Source organism: Protopterus annectens, chromosome 9.part0, assembly GCF_019279795.1.
Source record: "Protopterus annectens isolate FY-2018-M chromosome 9.part0, PAN1.0, whole genome shotgun sequence".
NCBI lineage: Eukaryota > Metazoa > Chordata > Ceratodontiformes > Protopteridae > Protopterus > Protopterus annectens.
Window position 1 is genome coordinate 1,120,910,021 of NC_056743.1, and position 22,423 is coordinate 1,120,932,443.

General features: G+C 35.4%; 1 protein-coding gene across 2 annotated transcripts in view; it reads right to left on the reverse strand.

Moving 5' to 3' along the window:
• The window catches only part of PDE1B (phosphodiesterase 1B), a 1,856,783-nt gene that overhangs the window by 866,430 nt on the left and 967,930 nt on the right, over nt 1-22,423 (reverse strand). For both annotated transcript variants that reach the window (XM_044083973.1, XM_044083974.1), the window contains exon 2: nt 14,050-14,163. In XM_044083973.1, the coding sequence (XP_043939908.1) occupies nt 14,050-14,163 (114 nt within the window). The remainder of the gene's footprint in view (nt 1-14,049; nt 14,164-22,423) is intronic.

Sequence of the window (22,423 nt, forward strand, 5' to 3'; positions counted from 1 at the left end):
AGAAAATGAAGGAGATGTTTCCTGGAGAGGCATTATGAAGAAAATACAAAAGGAGGGTGCAGAGACAATCTTGATTAATAGTGGTGAGATGGAAAATAAACATATGCAGAAAAAGTAAAAGAAGTTAAAAGTTGAGTAGCAGAAAAGAAGGCAGATGAAAATAAAATAAAAAAAAAAAAACAGAAGTACATGGTAAGGATTCAATGTAAAGAAGACAAAGAAATGGACAGGTATGAAGTGTGGGACAATTTAATAGCTCATTTGGGTGTAAAAGCACATGAGGTAAGAGCATTTAATTTTATTAACAAAGAGACATTTTGTGTCATTACATGTGAGACTGTTTTTTTCAATGAAAAATTTTCTTGAAGAATATCAAAAAATTAAACATATAGCAAGCATGATAAATGTGAAGGGAAATAGGGCTGCTGCAAAATATTGGGGCAATCCAAAACATTTTTTTTTCGTTTTGTGAAAAAGAAAAACATATGCTAAGTAATATGACAAAAGAAAATGTTATATCTTTGGCGAAATGGGACAAGATGCAAAAAATGTGAATTGAAATGTTATAAATTTAACAAGAATTGACATGTATGGATGAACTGCAAAAATGAGTAAGGAAAAAGAAAAAAAGAGAGAAGAAAATGAAAAAGAAAAGACATTGCAGAAGTAGTAGGAATAGAAGAAAAATTGGATGAGAAAAAAAATTAAGATGACATAGAAGAATGTTCTGAAATAAGTGATGAAGAAGAATAAACTTGGGAGGTAGTAAATAAAAAATGTATTGTTAAAATGGTAAAAGACAGAAAAAGAAAATTTAAAGGATAAATACAAAAGAAAAAAAGAAAGGAAATAGATGAAAAATAATACATACAACTAATAATTTGGAGTTGGTATAATTGCTAAGGTATTTGACAGACACAAGGTACAATGTTTAATTCTCACATTTGTTAAGGAAATTAGCTATACTTAGAATAGCCTATTAAAAAGCTAGACTAGTAATTGGCTATGCACTTATCAAACTATGAATCTAAGGAAAATGGAAAATGAAAGTTTTACAGTGCTTTCTGTAACTGTGAATAGTGTTAAGAATATAGTAAGAAAAATAGAGATTTTGGAGTGGTAAAATACATGTGATATAATTATATTAGAAGACACAAGATTTTTAACAAACAAAGAAATAATGCAAACTGAAAAACTATAGGGAGGAAAGATCATTTGGGATTTGGGAAAATTAGAAATTGTCTGGAATAGTCATATTCTGTAGAAATATAGTATAGATATTAGATGTAACTTTAGTAAAATGGGAAGATTAACCACTGCAGATTTAAAATGGAAAGAACAAGTATATAGAATTATAACATTATATGCTTATTCTAATTGCAAAGAAAGGAAAGGTTATTTTCTCAGATTTTAGACTATGTAATGATAAATATGACTATTATAATAACAGGAGACTTGAATTATGATTAAGGAGGCAAGCATAAAAAGAAAGGAAATGATAAATGATATAAGAAATATTCTAGAGGTTATAAGATGTGGTAAGTTAAAACACTGGGACAAAAATTCACAGACTTCTAAAAGGGGTATGTATAGAACTGAAACTGATTTTTTATACTATCAGAAGGTTTAGTTACAGGAGAACAGGAGGTAGTTGAAATAGGATTTTCTGATCATCTTGCAATATAGCTGGAGATAAAGGAAAACAAGGAATATGTAAAATAGGCAAAAGAGGAAAAAGGATAAATGCGAAAGCATGTCATGAAAAAGAAAAGATTAGTAATACAGTTATGGAAATATCATATTACTATAAGAACATCTTATAAAATTGGTCTAAATGGTGGGTGATATTTAAGGAAAAGTATACAGATTTTTTTTTTACTGATGTAAAAGTAAGAAAAGTAGAGAAGGAAAAATTTAAAAGAACATATAATGATGTACTGGAAGATTTAGAACATAATGACAAAAAGCACCTTGTCAAAGAAAAAGAATTATATGAAATAAATAAAGAAATACAAGAATTGTTATATAAGCAAAGCTATATTTTACAAGGAGAAACAGAACTATCAAGTTACTTAAACATATTAGCAAAGGAAGATGGTAATGTAAAGAGAGAAATAAAAAAAAATGAAAATATAGAGATAGAAATAACTCAGGAAAAGATTGTGAATAGTGTAATATAATATGTACAAGAAATCTTTAAAGAAAAAAGGTAGTAAATAAAAATTGAAAGTAAAATAATTTAACAGAAAGAGAATAAAGAGTTGGAAAAGGAGATTTCTTTAAATGATGCAGATAAAGTATTAGGACAAAAAATATAGATTCTGCTGCAGCACTAGAAGGAATAGGGCATGAAATATATTAAAAATTAATGGACTGGCAAAAAATATTTTTAAAGATTTTGAATGACTGGTTAAATAAAGGTTTTCTGTATAAAGAATATGTAATATAATACTTAAATCCATGTGAAGAAGAAAGATAGAAGACAATTAAAAAAACTGAAGTCTAATAGTATTGAATAATAATGATTATAAGACATTTATGAAAATAATGCAAAAGAGATCTGAAACTAAAATGAAAAATATTATGGCAGAAAGTATATATAATATAAATGGGGAGGGGTTGTCAAGGATTAATAATGACAGCTGGAGAAATTGTGGATGATATTATGAATAAAAAAGAAGTGAAAATCATGATAGAATACTTTAATAAGGCATTTGATACAACTGGACATGAAGTGTTATGGGTAATAATAAAAAATTGAATGTAAGTGAGAAAGCTAGGAAATTATGTATGTCAGCATATAGTAATAATAAAATAAAAATACTTGTAATTGGCTGGTTAAACCAAGAGGTGCATATGATGGTGTAAGACAGGGATAGCCGATGAATTGTATGCTCTTTGCATTAATTAAGAATGTGATAGTATGTGAAATAAATTACAGAATGAAGGAGGAGGGTGTATAACACCTAAAGGGTTAAGAATTCCAGTTCAGGTAACATGTGCAAATAACATTATAGCAATTGCAAAAAAAAAAAATGGCTAAAAGAAATAATTTGCATGAAAGAGTATCTAGAGGTGATAGGGATGGCTTTAAATAAAGAGGAATGTTATAGTTTGGGTAATGTGGTAAAGACAGAGGGTATATATTTCACAATGAATTACATTTCTGTGTTAGGTATAACATTTGGGAATAAAGATATAATTAGAATTCAATGGGAAAAAAACAATAGAAGAAATAAAAGAATTTATTTTTTCTGGAGAATGTATATTTATGTTGCCAAGAGTATTTGAAAATTAATTATTGCACACACACACACACACACACACACACACACACACACACACATATATATATATATATATATATATATATATATATATATATATATATATATGCAGTTCTAGAAACCAGAAAAAAGAGAAGTTTTGTGTTTAAATAAAAGAGGAAGGAGGTTTAGGGTTAATTAACCCAGTAGTATATGTTGCTTCATTAAATGTTAAAGTGGATAAATGAAAAAGATGAGAGATTAGTAGTAAAATTGTATATACATAAGTATGATAAATTTTGGGGTATAATAAAAAAAAAGTACAAGAGCAAAAACGAGTCTATAAATGATGAAATAAAATGTTACTAAGAAAACATATTTCTGTGGAAAATAACAACTGATGATTTAGAAAAGGAAAAATTAAAGTATGGTATAAAAATGTAATGATAAAACATTACTATATAAAACCATGGCAAAATCTAACAGATGAAAAAAATAAAGCTATAAAAATAAGCAAATGGTGTAATCAGAAAGGAGAATGTCAAGAGTCTTTCTGAAGACTGTTAATAGCTAAATTGCCAGTAAAAGGAAATATGCTACATAAAAAGAAAAGTGATAGAATATGTTTACATTGTCAAGAAGAAGAAACAACTATGGAACATGTGTTTTTGAAATGTAAAAGAGTAAAAAAAAGATATGGGGAAAACTATGTAAAGAAGATTTTTTTAAAGATATAAAAGAAGTTGATAAAATAAAAATGGATATGATTAAATATGGATATAATAAGAACCAAAATAAAGAATATGTTAAAAGAGTAGACAAAAAGTTAATTTATGTTATATGTGTTATATGGAATGAAAGAATAAACAAAATTATGTTTAATGGTAAATGGATTTTAGAAACAATATAAAGTAAAATCAATGGTGGTTATGAAAAAAGGAGTGGAAGTCTAATAGGGAAGATAATTTATTATGATTGTAAGGAAATTATGAATATATGTGAGCATATTTGTATATCTATATTTGTGTACATTTGTAAATATTTGTAAATATGTGAATATTTTATAAATAAGAGTTCTTTGTGTATAAATAAAGGACCTCTACTTTTTGATAGGTGCCATGGAATCTTTTACATCCACTTGCATTATCACCAACTCAAGCAGATGGGACCTCGGTTTAGTGTTCCAGTTTAATTTCTCAACTTTCATTTGGCATCAAGTCTGGTGCATGAGATATAGCATAACTTGGTTAAGATAAAGAGGGAAGGGGTTTTTAGTCTTTGGGGAGAGCTTGTATTGTGAAGTTCAGAAAAACTGCCAGAACAGACAGGCAGGACATTTGTTGAATGTGTCATTGACTAGATAGCATCTCAGGAGTCCAGTAGCACCTCTAACTTTATTTTGCAATGTTACTCTTTAACACGGATGGACCAAAGAGCATGATGTTGGGATTAATCCACAAGCTTTGTGTTCTTTTGGCATCTACTGAGCCAGTGGCATTATGGTAGCTACAGACAAAGGGTCAATTATCATGAAGGGAACAGTTTCTTGATCAGTAATAATCAGGATACCTTATAATGAAGAACATGTCCACTGAACTTGATTAAAGAAATGAGGGTTCTGTCCTAGGATGGTCTTATCAGTTCGGAATATCACAAAATTGCCAGTTGAATGATACGATTGCTAGGAAGTGCAGCACCCAGATATGTAAAAAGATTAAAGTTGTAGGAAGCATGGATGGACTTAAACCACTAAAAACTAAATGACTTCATCATAAGAGCTGGTGAAACATATTACCATTTTTAGATACTTGTGGACAGCATTAGAGGAAGAACATTTGTAATAAGTATAGCGAAGATAGATGTATGTTATGCTTTCTCTACAAACTATTGCAACTGTACTGTTTGTTGCAAGTCATAATAAATGGAGTGCATTGTGACACTGCCAGCCCAGCTATCTGGAATTTTGTAAATAATCATATGTCATTTGTTAATATCAACATAATTCAGATACTTGTCTTACAGATGTAAGAAAACTATATGTTATGTGTATATTAAACTACTGGTGCAGAAGGGTATGTTGAACAGGGCTTGTACAGTACTGAGCTTCAAGACTGTAACCTCAGCATACCCTGCTGGAATATAAAAGATTAACATACAAAACTTCAAGAAAATAAGTTGAAATTATGATATGTTATAAAAGTTAGTTAATGCAGCAAGGAGACAGGATGTCTAGAGCCAGAAGTTGTTTCTATTGTCCTGGACAGAATAATTACTAGGTTTCAAATGTAAAAGTGTTTTATTGTTTTATGACTTCCAGGTTCTGCAAACTTCTGAGAAATATGTACTTCTCACACAGCATTAAATTAAATTAAGTTAAATTTCTTTAAGTTTCTGTTTAGCCTAGGAACTAAAGTCAGGTGATAAAAAGTGATGCCATCTAAGCTAACCCAGCAGTAATGTTTGATATTAATTTAAGAACTTTCTCAGAGAGAAACAGGGCATTTTGTATCTTGTCTTGGAACTAGAAATATCCACTCAGCACTTCTGCCTGTGTGTTGTCTGTAAGACTTACAGCATAGTATTTATCATAGCTATATATAGGAATATAGTAAAGATTAGTTGAGATGTTTTCTGTATTTATTTGAGACTGTCCTGCAATGTTGTTTTAAAATATTTCCTGTGATTTTGAACTCTGAAGTAACTGTGTTCATTTTCTGAGTATTGTCTTGTTCTTTTATTGTATATTATTAAATATATTTAAACCTATCTTTGTGGCTGATATTTGTCAGACATATTTAAGCACTTAGAGTACTTGCATATGTATTTGGTGACACTGTACAGACCACTCCTAAATAGCCTTGCAAGTCTTGGTCAAAACTACCATTTGGATTAATAGTAACATTACTCAGTAGGATTGGACACCCTTTGTGAGGGTCTTATAGTGGCTGATTACTAAGGGTGGCTGGTGGCAGCTGGTACTACCTTATAGTCTGGACAGAAGGGGGCATAGCTAGTAAATCTGTGCCAGCCCTTCCGAGGTGTGTGTGCGTGTTTGCATATCAATCAAATCTAAAAGTGTGTGTGTCAGCTACTTGGTTAGGGACACAAAGCACTGGTTGGACAAAAAGGGTGGTAGAGGTCTTAATTTGGCCACTCAGCTGAGATCTTAACCCTATAGCTGTGCCAGTGGGGAGTCTTACTGGGGATCTGGAGAAAGAGGGAGAAACCAGCCCCAGACGGACTGTGGTCTCTGTGTGCTCTTAAGGAAAATTGCACATTACTGTGTGTGTGTACTTGTTATCCTCCCAGTGTGTATGTCCCCCACTGTTGCCATTGATAAGGATTGAGGCTCCTTGATTACTGGGCCAGTGGTGGGGCGTCACAGTGTGTGTGTGTGTGTGTGTGTGTGTGTGTGTGTGTGTGTGTGTGTGTGTGTGTGTGTGTGTGTGCGCGCATGTGTGCATGCAAATCAAATCTCAAAGTGAGTGTGTGTCAGCTACTTGGAACAGGGACACAAAGCACTGGTTTCACAGGGAAAGTGTTGGAGGACTTGGCTTGGGCACTTGGATGAGGACTTAACTCTACAGGTGTACCAGTGGGAAGTCTTGCTGGGGACCTGAAGGGAGACAGATAAAGAAACCCAGACCCTGGGCTGAGTGTGTTCCCTGTGTGCTCTTAAGAGAAACTGTGCTTGATGGAGAGAGGTTTGCATCTAGAAATACTGAGTGTATCCATTTGTATTCCAATTGAATGTCCCTCTCCAGTGTCAGTGGTGAGGATTCAGGCTCCTTGATTACTGGTACAGAGCGGGGATGTCACAGCTCTTTATGGTGTCTAGATCTTTCTTGGATCTGACTACTTTAACTGTGTAATTTACCAGCTTATAATAGGCAGGATTAGAAAGGGAAGGAGTTATTATAGCAATAACCCATGCCTGGGTGTGGGTAATGCTAAATTTACCCACGGTTGGCGTGGTTTGGTCCCGAGGGCGAAGCCCGAGGGACCAAACAAAGCCAACCGTGGGTAAATTTAGCATTACCCACACCCAGAAGTGGGTTATTGCTATTATACCATGACATTATTTAAGAAAAGAAACTATTACTTTTCTTAAATAATGGCATAGTATAATGCCTGTTTACTGCCCTTCCGCAGATGTCTGGCATCCGGGGCAGTTCTGATGTACTGCGCGCCTGCGCAGTACATCAGAGCTGTGGGTAAAAGCAACGGAGAAAGCAAGATCTCTGTTGCTTTTTTATGTTTCGCTATGTTAAATGAGTTTAACATAGCGAGACAGTTTTAAAATAAGCAACGGACATCTCCGTTGCTTATTTTAAAACTGTCTCGCTATGTTAAACTCATTTAACATAGCGAAACACTAAAAAAAGCAACGGAGATCTTGCTTTCTCCATTGCTTTTTTTTAAAACACTGCCTCGCTATGTTAAGTGGGTTTAACATAGCGAGACAGCTTTAAAATAAGCAACGGAGATCTCCGTTGCTTATTTTAAAGCTATCTCGCTATGTTAAACCCATTTAACATAGCGAGACAGTGTTTTAAAAAAATGAGTTTACTAATGGAAAAAAGTCCGGGCGACCGGACCTTTTTCCATTAGTATAACTCGATTTACAACGGGCACGCTGGCCAATCAGCATGCACGTTTTGGGGGGATCATGGTATAATAAAAAAGTTACACTATGATTCTTAATCTAGGATGTCCCACAGCCTTAATTATCTTATATTTTTTAAGTTGATGTTTCACAAAATGCTTTGGAATGCAAGGATGTGTGTAGGCTGTAAGAGGCATGACATTTCACACCACATATGTGTTAATGAGTTAAACCTCCTGTAATGGAGGCCCAAAAGATATATGCAAATGACCCCTTAAGGACATCAAATGTTTCAGCTGCATGGCTTCTGAATGCCCAAGATGTTTTACTTTTTAAGTCTTTATGGTTACATTCAGGCCCTAAAGATTTAAAATGTAAAAAGTCATGAGAATTCAGAAGCCAGGTAGCTGAAATATTTGATGTCTTTTAAGGTTCATTTGCATATATCCCATGGACCTCCATTACAGGGAGTTTTAAGGTATCATACAGTGAAATCTCTATCTTTGCTGTTTATTTTTACTTGCAGTTTTTTTCTGATTAGTCCTGAATGTATGTAGTTATAGCACTAGAAGAAGCTGTTGAAGCACAGTTTCACAGACTTATATTTCTCTGTTTACTAGTTCATATAAAATTTACATATGGACACTAATGCTTTTCACAAACCATACCTATACCACTGGCCTGGAGGAGTGGACTTTATAACTGCCATTCACATACTTGTGTGTTAAATAGTAGCCAGCTACTACTGGAGACATGAGAAGTGTTTCACTGATTAGGATAAGTAGATGTATATACTTCCCAAAACTCTACATACAGACCTGTGGTTTACTTTATTGTTTTATGCTCACATATATATACCATTCTGTTCCTGCTGTCATCATTCAACAATAATGTTTAAAATAACTACAACTGTGGTCAGCCCAGAGAATCTAGAGGTATAAAAACTGTAAGAATAAGCACTGCCCCATTATTAGAAATATGTTAACACAAGCTTCATGTGCTAGGAATCACAAAATCTTTGCAAAAACTGGGGACATCATTCACCACATGACTATACAAACAGAATCACATTTGAACACAGTCAACATCACTCAGCATGCAACAATGCACAATTACCATGTGTTCTAAAGCAGTATGTCAGGAAACAAGAGATGCATAAAAGGTGTTGCTCTTGCATACTTCATCAATAATCTCTATAATAAAAAGAAAAACTCTCCTGACCATCATTGAAATATATCCACTTCATCATTATGAAAGGGTTTTAAATTGGTAAGTCTGTGAAACTTACCATTAGAAAATGTAAGGCCAGCTACGAAGATTGCAATTAATTCAAAAGATAATGATAAGGCCTTCTTTAGCTATATTAGGGAGATTAGAGGTAACCCACAATTATATACTGAACATATCTTAAATAATACATATGTCTCTGACCCTAAGGACATTGTTAATATTCTTGCAGAAAAATTCTCTTCAAACCTCACTCCACACACTATCCCCTCTTTCTCATCCATTCCCCCTCACACTCCCCATCCTGAATTCAAACTGGACCAAGTATTTTTGGCACTTTCCAAAATTAAAAACGCTACTTTCATGTGTCCTGCCAATAACCCTGGATGCCTGCTAAGATGTGTAAAGTCCCACTTAGCAAAACCTCAGCATCATCTCTTCATTCTGAGTCTCTCCACTTGTTATTTCCCTGATAAGTGGAGGGTCACAGTTGTGGTGTCCTTGATTAAATGTGGTGTTACTACTGACCATAAAAATTGTAGGCTTTTTGGTCTTGCTAGTAATGTTTGCAAGGCTTTGGAATTTATTATAGCTGAACAATAAAACGATGATAAAAGTGACTTTATTTCCTAGGATACATATCAGTTGAACTGTAAAAGGCAGATCATGCCTGCTTAGCCTGGTTGAGCTCTTTGAAAGGGGTGCTGAGGCCATGATAAGGGATATACAGTCCACCCTGCTTATCTAGACATTGCCATGGCATTTGACATCATCTCCCATGCTGGGATTATTGATAAACTCTCCTGACTCAAATGAAACTATACATATTTTGTTGGATTTGTAACTGGCTGTTTGGCAGATACCCATACCATTAAGATTGGTGGTATTTGCTCTAGACAAAAATGTCACTAGTGGTGTTCTGCAAGGCTCTATCATAGGTCTCCTCCTCCTATTTACTATATATTTCTGTGACATAAAAGCCAGTATCAAGGAACTTTGGATAAACAAGTTTGCTGATGATTGCAAACTGGGGATGGTTATCAAGGTTATCAAATCCCATTCTGATATTCAAACTCTCCAACGAGGGCTGGATCAAGGAAATGCTTGGTGTATTCATCATTGACTTACCCTTAATATCAAAAAATTCAGCAGTTTATTTTGGTAACTCTAGCATTACTACTGTTTACCATATAGATAAAATTCCACTTAACTTTGATACAGTCAACATGGACTTAGGTACACATGTTGATAACAGTCTTTTGACCACCATGTCTCCAGGGTAGTTAGAAAATCCTTCCACCTTGCACAGCTTAGCCATCATGGCATCTCCTCAAGGTCCTCAAGGTCCAAAGAAGTTATAGTCACACTTTATTCATCACTTATTCGACCCATCATTGAATATAATGTACCCTTCAGCATGTATCTCACCAAGCACCTAAACAAAACATTTCCATACCAAAAAGATCTCAGGTATTAGTGCTTCTCGATGACTGGATGGGGGAATCACAAATTATTATCAGGTATACAGTAACACATTGATAAGCTGGAATTTTAACCAATGGAGAACAGAGAGAGCTAAGTGGACATGATACTGGTATAAAATATCATGTCACGAAACTGTAAAGAGTTCACTGTGAAGAAAAACAACAGTAGGGGGGAGAAGGCACACAGACAGTGGTTTATACAGACCAGCTATGAGGTTCAGAGGTGTGTATTAGACTAATGACCATTAGGGCTTTTTTAAACCTAGCCAGGCATCCCAAATCTCTGACAAGTTATAGTACTCTTGATAAGTGTAAGTAGGAGCTTGTATGATGAATCATTTACAAGCAGGGAACTGGGGAATTAACCACTTACAGGCTGTCTATGTCCATTAAAAACTTTAATTGGATTATGGAGGAACTCTGCTTCACATGGATGGGATACATACCTGCCTTTTCAGCAGGTCCTATTTATATCACAGGCAAAGTTTATGCCTTTATAACTGGTACTTCTGGTGCTGCTTATTTTGTGGCTATAGAGGCAGCCTTTAATGGTGGGGTCCGACAATGCCTTGTATTCCATGCATAGATCTCCCCTCAATAGCCTGTAGGAGACAGAATACAGGGATAGGGATTTGAGATGGACTACATAAGTCATGTTACCTACACCCTGTATTCTTTTAATAAGGAACCTTTGTGAATGTTCCAATTGTTGGATAAGCCTTGTTAGGTACATACCAAAGGGGGAACTGTACTCATTGTCAGGTCTGATGAATGCTGAATAAAGTGTAACAATGACTTCCTTGGACCTAGGTGCCATACCTTTGTTTATAAGTTGCACAACATAGAAAGATTTCCTTACTGCTGTAGACGTACCTTTCAACCATTCAGATTTTCACAGACTGTCCAGGTGTTTGTCTCATATTTTTGGTCTGTTTCTCATAAAGTTGCAGTTTTCTGGCAAATCATGGATAACTGAAGTCAGAAAATAATGGTAGTATTTGAGATTCAGATTTCATACCCTTGAGAAAATTCATGGTAATTTAAAACCAGTTATGTTATTAGCTATTAACTTTCTAAGTTTGTAAGACTAATATTTAAAAAGTCCTTATTTTTGGGCCTTTGTCCCCCCATTATTTATGGATTTTCCAGATATCTTGCTTGAACAGGTTGAGAGGTATCACTGTAGACATGAGATGATCAAAGGCTAGATTACCATATGTGTGTCCTCATATCCCTAACTACTGGCTTAAATCTTAGGGATGCATTGTCAATATGACAGTTACCAGGGGTGGACGACTTCCTGAAGGATATTCCTTGGAATTTAGTTTTAGTCCATGGCTCTGACACAAGTTATTTGTCTGTGGTAGCCATTCCTAGAGAACATTTGTGTTGATGGAGGATTTTATGACTGCTCCTAATTTACAGTCATCTGCAAATTTGTCAGTCAGAGGCCCTAACACTGGCCTTGACTTCAGAGAAGTGAATACCAAAAAGGAGTAGTTCTAGGATTGATCCTAGAGGGACCCTCTGCTTATGACTGTCCTCTTTGCAGAGGTGAACTCCCTAATTCTAACTTTCTGGGTCCTAGCTATGACCCATCTGGCTAACCACTGGATGACATAAGGGTTTATACCTAACCTATTGAGTTCATCAATAATGCCCAAGTGGAATATTGTGTAAAAGGCCTTGGCCAGGTCAAGGTAGGACCGTCTGAACTGTTTTGCCCTCATCCATTGCTTTGGTGACTTTCTCAAAGAAGTCCACCAGATTGAGTAGGCATGATCTGCCCTTTATGAAACCAAATTGGTTAGTTCCAGTGTCTGCAGATTTTCTGTGTCATTATTTATCATTTCTATGACAATTCTTTCAATGGCTTTGCATATGAGCATCTATATTACAACATTGAATATTTAGATTGTCGAACACCTAAACATCGACACCTAAATGTCGAACTCTGAAAACAGTGAATGGCCAATTATGTAAATTTTTTCCCTGTGAAAAAATTTGCTTGGCCAAAAAAAAAAAAAACCCAAACATTAAAACCCTAACCAAGTGGGGGGCTTCACCCCCCACACACCTCTAACTAAATAGACCAACTCCAAGATCACTCTACATCAGGGAAAAGGGCAAATCCCCGATGACAACCAAGCTATTTTTTTTCCTGGGAAAAAATTTGTGTAATTGGCTGTTCGCAGTTTTCAGCATTCGACATTTAGGTGTCGACGTTTAGGCATTCGACAATCTAAATGTTTGATGACATGATAGGAATACCATATGAGACTAGTGAGACTTATGGGTCTGTAGTTTTTAGGGTTCCAGAGGTTTACACAAATATTTCTTGGACAGTGCTGGCAAACATAGAATGGACTATCAGAATGGGCTGTGGAAAAACAATCCATGGAGACATTCAAAAAGGCATGGTTCAGGCAGAGGGGAGGGAGGGATGGTTGGTAGAATATTAATGGCATGTAAATTGGAAGACTAGTTCAGCTAATTTAGTTATGCATGAAGCTGGCTTAGATATATGAAGATGCACATTTGTTATTTCAAAGTTTGATGAATCCAGTAACATCCACATCAGGGTCACAAATGGTGCATTATGTGGACCATGTGCAGCACAGCAGTTCTTTTACTGACAGACCTTTCAGGGGTGCAGTCAGACTGTAACAGTGCTGTGCGAGTGTCAGTAGCTGTCAGGCCACTGGTAGATTGATTAAGGCATGTCTTCTTAGCTGCAAAGCCTGAAGGGGCAGGGTATGGAAGTCTAATCCATCTCTCCCTCTTTTATTTCTGTTTAACTCAATATTTTCTAGCTATACTCTGTGAAAGAGAGGCTGACTGAATTTCATTGCAAATGATTATCATTGAATAGCATTTTCCTGGGGACTAAATTTAAACCTGCTGCATCTCTCCTGTAACATTAGTGATAACCTGTAAGAGGTAAGCTCTGTTGATCATCTTAACAACATAGTATTTTTTTAAATGCCTTATAATATTCTTCTGGAACTACAATATAAATTATATTTGATCAATTAGCCCTAAGTTTTGATAGCACATTCCTTAAGTAGAGATTAAAAAATGTATTTATGATGTCTTAATTTTCTGGAAAGAGTGTCCCAAAACAATATTATCTGTTCTTTCTACCACAAATACTGTAATTACTATGGTTATATTTGGTGACAGCTGTTTTTGGCAGTTAACAGCACACATCTTTTAATATAGCAGACTAGTAAAGTGAGCAGATCAGGTATACTGCGTCATTTTATTGTGTTCACATTTGGATTACTCTGTATCCTCTTTCTTTATTCTGCTTATCTTTGGTATATAAAAAACTATATCTCTCTAACAAGTCTGCCTTTTTGCCATCATGTTTGTCTGTCTGTCAGAAGTACCTGTCAATATATTGAAGTTATTTTCTTTTACTGCTTAGTGTATCAAAGCAGACAGAAAATGCACTGAGAAGTACCTGGTTTCATCTATGTAAACAGCTTCCAGAAGAGTGGCCGTGTACTCAAGGTTCTTCTTCATATCTTCGACATTTAGTTCTCCCTTGTCCAACTGCCTCACCATACATCTCAGCCTAGAAAAAGACAGAGAAATAAGTAAATGCACAGTTACAGACTTGTAGATCGTGCCATGTTTTTCCTTTGAGCATTATACCATTTTTTAATATTAGTGAAAAGTCATTTAGCTGTGAAATTTTGACTCATTCTGCAGTGAACAATAATGAAATTCCCTTTCCACATATTTTAAATCATATGGTATTACTATAGTATCTCAGATTACTAATGAAGTATTACTGCCATCTATTCAGAACCGAAATCATGTGACATTTATGACATTCCAAACTTTTCCATTTCTCATAATATCATTTAATAAATATCTTCCATTATTTATCTATCACCATTTTGATACATTTAATCAAAAAAAAAAGTGGCTACATACATACATAAGTCTAGCTGTCAGATTTATATTTTAGTACATAACATAAGTTTCTCAAAAGACATCATGTAATAACTTGACAGTGACTGTATCAATCCTGTAACATGCTACTTGCAGAGAACTACAGGTATAGAAAGGAATAAAAAGTAAGGTCAGGTTGTACAGATATTGCGATTAAGATAAATGTACACAGACACCAGCCAGTAAAATGAACGATGGCTGTCAGAGCAGTTTTTTTAACATCAGAAGGATGTCTTCTTGCTAAAGCATTCAACAGCATTCTTTTCTAAACGGTCAGTGACATCTCAGGAAATAAATCTTGGGAGAGCTGTGTAGACTGGAGTAATCTTCTAAATGTCACTCATAGTGCTGATCAGACTTTCACAGAATGCGCAGACTTTTACCTCATATTTTTGAACTGTTCTTCATAAAAATTGTGGTTTTCTGGAAAATCATTGTAGTCACTAAATAATACTAAATAATGACAGTTTTCAGACTTCATACCCTTCAAGGAATGTATAATAATGCAAAATCTGTTATTCTAGCAACTTTTAAGTTTATAGGAGCAATATTTAAAATCTGTCTCTATTTTTGTCCCCCCCCCCCCCCCCCATTGTTTATGGCTTTGTCCAGATTTCTTATGTTGAGAGGTATGGCTTTGTGAAACATTAGTGATTCTGCATTGGCTTTGAGGATACTGAGGTTTAAAATCTTTAACTCAGGAAACTGTATTTTATTTATCCAAATGAAACACACTGGATGTCATGTAAAATGGTGACAAGTACATAAACCCCCTCACATTATCATCTGTCTAAAATGTCACTCAGAGATAACCTATGCTTGTATCACTAACATGTCCACATTACTACTTCTAACAGTTCTTTGTAACTGCATAAATCACCCAAAACAAAAATGTACTGTATTTAATCCAGACTATAACATGCAAAATAACTACATTCATACCAGATCGTCTGCCTACAAATAAGCTAGACAAATAGTACTACCGTTCCTGCCCCCCCCAACCTGATTGTAGTCCACAATTCCTTTAAGATTCAAATTAGTCAAATATCTACCAGACCTAACTTTTAATGTTCACCAATTAAATGCTTAAAGACCTCTTTCAGAATGACTTCCATTATTCTTAGATTATTAACAACAGTAAACATAGAAACTAATACAGGACCTACTCCTACAAAACACTGTCCCCATCAGCAATATTCTCATCACATTAACCTGTTAATACGATGGTTCCTTTTCTGATTACGGTACATAGCAAGTGCCTAACTTAAAAATGAAACGATGAGCTCTGATAATTTAAGGATGACATTTTCAATTACCTGGTAGGTGGGCTATGAAAGAGGTCCCTTACACTCTAAGCATAGTTCCTCAGAAGAGGCAATAATTGTTAAAATGGATCTGTGATAAAACTGTCAAAAATTAACATTACATCCACTAAAATCTAATTGAACATCTTCAAGAGCCAAACTAAATCTGTTAAAATGAAACAATACAACATAAAAAACAGTTATCCTATAGCGGTAAGCCTCCTGTACACCCTGATGTGAGATGTTTTGCAACCACGCCCCCTACTTATACTAACTTCACAGTCACACAGTCATAGAAAAGGGAAAACATCATAAAGTGGGTAAGGGGTTTCCACAACAGCTTTGCAGCACCCTATAGCTTGTGAAACTAATGTCAGGCTGTAGCTACAGTTTCCATAAGTGACCACTAATGAAACAAACCAGACAAAAATGCAAAGTCAGGGAAACAAAGCCACTTACCAGTGACAACAAATATGAACATCATCTAATCATAAAGCAAACATAAACTATTAATACTGATATATTAGCTGATCAAATATTAGCAGAGCTGACAAAATTATAAGCTCCCTATTAGAACACCTAAAGTGTTCAGGATTTGATGAACCATTCTCAGTACAATTCCAGATCACTGCATTACACCATCATAAATTCTCAAAAATCATCTAGTGCCATGTCAATGCTCAACCTTTGTACAGATCGCATACAGCTGACATTGCATGGGCCACCTGCTTTGTGCCATATGCATTCTTCGCATCTCACAAGGTCCATAGGATATGGAACTAGTTTGCACCATATATTTTCTTTTTAAATTAAAAGGTCTGCAAGATATGAACACAGGTGACACTTGCTATCACTACTGTTTTATACTGGAAACTTGTATCCCAATCATAGTTGATCACAGTTCATGCATCCCAAATCCAACGTGCACTGGGCAAATCATGATTTACATTTTATTACTTCTCAAAGGACATCATACAATAATCTGGCAGTGACTGTATCAAGCCTATAACATGCTGCTTACAGAGAACACCAGGCAGAGAAAGGAATGAAAAGTAAGGTCGGAAAAGGGGGTGGGGGTAGGTCTTTGTACCATAAGGAGCAGTAAGAATGGGGGGGGGGCTTAATGACAGGTTTAAAATTATCTATAGTAGAGTGACTATGAAAATGTCTGAATGAATGAGGCTGATGTACAAAACAATATGTATTTTGATATTATTAAGGTATGTTTATGCTGAGAATCTGTTGTGGTGATATGTTGTGCATCGGATTCTCTTTAGCAACTGAAAACCTGAACTGGCAGGCTGTGTCTGCTGAGTGCACATTATAAAATCACTACTTAGCATTCAGACATTTGTAAGAAAAAAATCAGGAAGCTCCTATAAAAGCTAAACAATCTGCCTGTTACAACAAAATAACCAAATTAGTTGTCAACCTTTCATACTGGACTCATCATTGCAGAGCCCCGAAACAACTAAGCTGTCTTGTGAAACCCAGACTATTTAACATACTTGCAAATGATTACTGCACGCAATCTTATACATGCATCAGAAAAATGTCCGGCACTAAAATATACCCAGCAGCAGTATGCTCCAGGTAGAGACCTTTGCTGAACCAATACACTCAGTAATCACACAAAAGCCTAATAATTCAGTGGGTGACTCACTGTTACTCCCATTACATATCTGAACTCTGGAACACAAGTCCAACATACCTAAAAAAAAACCATGGAAATTCTCGCTTTGACGCCCTTGCTAAAATAACACTTAGATAACACTTGGTCATGCAGGTACTCCTCGTCTGGAAAACTCCATTTTCCTTTGTTAGCTCACATCCTGCATCCCTTTATAACCTCTGTCTCCTTCTATACAACAAACCTTTCTACCTCTTCCTGAATTCCCTTCCTTTCTTAATTCCCACCTTACATTTCAACTTCATTCAGACATTCCCACTTTATCCATTTCTTTCAAATACTCTCCAACATTCTCTTATAACCAGGTTTTATGTCAGTAAGTACCCTAGTATTCTTTCCCCCGCTACCCTTGACTCATCAGTGATGTAATACCTTTCCCCCATCTAGCTTTATCTTCTTATTTACATACCTCCTAATGTTTCACACTCCTTACCCTGATCTTTTTTATTCTTAACATCTATATTGTAACTCTCATTACACGTCTTATAAGTGTGCTTGTCACATATGTTGTTAATGAACTGTTTGCATACTAAATGTTTTGCACTTGGAATTTAACATCATGTAGAATGTTACCATTGAAGAAATACCTTTTTATCTTTGTATAGTGTCGCTACAGAACAATTACTTGTTAGTACCTAGATGCTTTAAAAATTATCTAAGTAGTGCATCTTTGTAAAAAAAAATATTTTGCCATGAGTATCTGAAATATATCTGCTGGAGTTTTTATCCCCTAGTCTCCACTGAAAATGGAATTTTCCTAGTTGGAATTTCATAGCAAACAAAGACAGACAAACAAACACATAAATAAATAAATAAACTTTCTTCTACTGTGCCATTAGGTGATACACTGAGTCTGTATCTGTTTGTTTCTGTCTAATTAATTTGCCCTACTTGGAATATCATTTATTTGACTCTGAGGAAGCCATTAATTTGGTGAAAGCGCTTAGTCGGTGAATAAATTGGATTTTCCAAGGCCTGACGTGGTTGCTGGTTTTTGAGGCTGTGATCGAATTGTCTTAGTTTATTTCCTTATCCTGTTTTCCGGATTTTCGTTTGTGTATTTATTTGAAAATATTGGGATAACCTAGTTTGTTGAAAACTGTTTACTTAACTAACACGATCCTCTTAACTGGAGGAGGATTTTTGTTAGGAGGGGTATGTTACTTAGGAAGTTGCTAAAACAGTTATATGAGGGGGCATGTTAGTTAGGGAAAACTTACTGTTTGCTTCTGTCTATAAGAGACATGGGGGGCTAAATTTACAATTTTGCATCCAATGGTCAATGTTATATCTGAATAGGATTAGGGATGGACTTTGCTTCACATAAGTGGGGAGCCCATTCCAGAGCATGGGGATACTTTGAGACATATATCTATCTTACCAGCATGTTCTATTTATGTCATAAGCAAAGTTCAAATCCCTGGATCTAGCATTTCTGATGTGTAAAAGCTCCATCAGGGCTGGATCTAAGGATACTTCTCAACAACCTGTAGGGGACCACGTACAGAGATAGGACTCTATGGCAATCTGCATAGGACAATGTGCTAATATCCTGCATTCTCTTGGTGAGGAGCCTTTATGGGCATTCCAACTGTTGCATATGCTTAGTAGAGTAAATGCCAAGGAAGACATTGTACTCAGTGACTGGTCTGATAAGGGCCAAGTATAGTGCTAATATAATGTCCTTGGACATGTATGCCATATCCTTAGTTATAAATTGGTGACATAGAAAGATTTTCTTACTATCTTAGCTATGTATTGGTCAAAGGACAGTTTGCTATTTACATATTTTCCCAGATCTCTAACTACTGGGTCAACTCTTGGGGGAGTCTTATCAATAGAGTAATTTACATGGGTGGACTTTTCTCCAAAAGTCACTAAAATGCACTTCTTTGCATTGAGATTTAATCCACAGCTTTGGCTCAAGTAAATTGTCTGTGTCTCTTTCAGGATGTTAGTATTGTGGGGGAATTTTATGATAACTTCCAATTTGCTGTCATCTGCAAACTGGGTGAGCCAGAGGCTCTTGACATTAGCCTTAAACTCTGAGATGTAGTTGCCAAACAGGAGTGTGCACAGCATGGAGCCCTATGGTCTCTGCTGGTGACCTGCCTCTCAGATGAGGGGCTCACACCAATCCTGACCTCTTGGGTCCTATTTGTGAGCTAGCTGGCAATCCAGCAAGTTATGCAGGGATTTATATCTAGTTTGGTGAGTTTGTCCACAATACCTGAGTTGGGTATTGTATCAAACTCCTTAGCCAGGTCTAGGTAGGTGGTATGCATTGTTTTTCCATCATCCATTGTCTTGGCAACATTGTGAAAGAAGTCTACCAAAGTAAGTATGACATTTCTTTGACAAAACCAAATTGGGATTTCAAAATAAAACTCAAAATTAAATAACTCCAGATTTTTTGTTATTATCTGTACAGGTCCCTGTGTATTGGAGACAACATACTGCATATCACAAATGCATTTAATTATAAAACCATTTCCATCACCTTAATTAACTGCAACGTTTGAAACATAAAAGCTAAATCATTGATGGCCAGACATGTATCACAGCATATCATAGCTTAAGTGCTGTGATATGTTCCCCATATGATTTCTATTTCATGTGAATGTCTCTTACACACCCACATAATACTACTGCATAATTTATTGATGTTACCATAATGAAAGCATGGGTGTGTGTTTGCAGACTGTAACAGATGGTGTCCCATACACATGCCTTGATATGTCCATTAAAGTCAAAGAGGGATAATGTTCACTGAAAGCTGACCTGACACCGGCATAGCAAAAGTATTATTTTAGGAAGTGTTTAATTAAAAAGTAGGCAACGTACAGTGAGAGTGAGAACAGAGGAAGTGTAATATGGCAGTGTAGGTACCATGTGTGAGACAACACTTTAAACAGCTGCTGAATCTCTTCATAGTAGAAAAGAAAAACATATTTTAAAATGAAAACTTTTTTTCCTAAAGTGACTTATTTTAAATTATTTTACTTTAGCAGGTAAAGGAAGTGAAATCAATCTTTGTGTTGTAACCTAAACCAGACAGAGAATGTGAAGTATTAATTCAATTTGCAATTAATATAACTGAATAAAAATGAAGCTGTAGGAAGTATTTTATATTTGCTTGGAGTCACCATTATCACTTCTGAGTATGGTTCCTTTTTAACAATCCCTTTGCTTTTAAACAAGAAGATTTCACTGACTGTTTAATATGGATATTATTAGGCTGATGACCTATCAGCCCCTGACTGTGCTATATTCGTGGGCATCAAAAAAGGACACTGACAAAGCAGAGCATGTAAATTCATGATTTCTCCTTGCTGTTTTAGTCTTGAAAAACACAGAACAGTAGGCAGCAGCCTTTCAGTATATTAATATTAAATTTAATCCCACAAGCTGTTTTTCTAAGAAACCCATATTCTGAGAGAATGCGAAAGAAAGAGAAATACAAACATACAAGGGAACATCCACCCAATGGCTAAAGTAAGTTTCACGCCTTATGTCTTTCATCATAGAAGACTGCAAACTCACATCACTTTTGCTTTAGGTTTTAGAGAAGAAATATATCATATGTATCAATATCACTTTAGAATGACTACTACTAGGTTCTTTACATTTTTTATTATTTTGGTGTTTGTCTCTTCCATGTTTTATTGTGGAATCATAAATGCAAACTCAAAAAGCAATGGCCCTCATTGTAATGACGGATATAAGCACAAGGACAGCTTCTTTATTATACAACATGTGCCCCCCTGATCATTTGCATGCCCACCTTACATAGTGGGCTAGAACTTCTACAACAAGCCTTGGAGGTGAGGTTGGAACATGTTTGTCTAGCGAATCTAGATGTATTCATGGACTACAATGTGCTTAAAGGATCAGTTCTGCAATAGAATAACAATACCTTGCTATTCAGTGCATATTATATTCTTCGGATAGCCTAAATAAATTAATTTACTAGCTTAAGACACTTATAGACTGACTTCTAGGTGTAGTACACTACCATTTCTGAGTAATGATCAACCGTGTAAGGATACAGTACTGTGAATGTGTATGTATAATAGAATCATAGAATAATGGTGTAATATACTACCTTTCTTCAGTCATGGCATACTATGTCAGGATACAGTACTGTGAATGTGTATGTATAACAAACAGATGGATACTCTGACTTCTAGGTGTAGTTTACTACAATTCCTCAGTCCGACATACTCTATAAGGGTATATTATCTGAGGTATATGTATAATAGACTCATACAATGACTTCATGGTATAGTATACTACTGTTCCTTAGTCATGACATACTCTAAGGGTACAGTACTCTGAGGTGTATGTATAACAGACTCATACACTGAATTCCAAGTATATTATAGTATACTACAATTCCATGATGCTCTCTAAGGATACGGTACTGTGACTATGTATGTATAACAGACTCAAGCACTGACTTCTAGGTGTAGTGTACTACCATTCCTCAGGCTTAACATATTCTGTAAGGATACAGTACTGTGAATGTGTATGTATAACAGGCTCGTTCATTGACTTCTAGGTGTAGTGCAGTACTGTTCCTCAGTCATGACATACTGTGTAAGGACAGAGTACTCTGAGGTGTATGTATAATAAACTGATACAATGACTTCTAGGTATACTATACTACTGTTCCTGAGTCAGGATATACTCTGTAAGGATAGAGTACTCTGAGGTGTATGTGTAATAAACTGATACAATTACTTCTATGTGTGCCTGACTACTGTTCCTGAGTCAGGATATACTCTGTAAGGATAGAGTACTCTGAGGTGTATGTATAATAAACTGATACAATGACTTCTAGGTGTACTATACTACTGATCTTCTTTCATGACATACTCTGT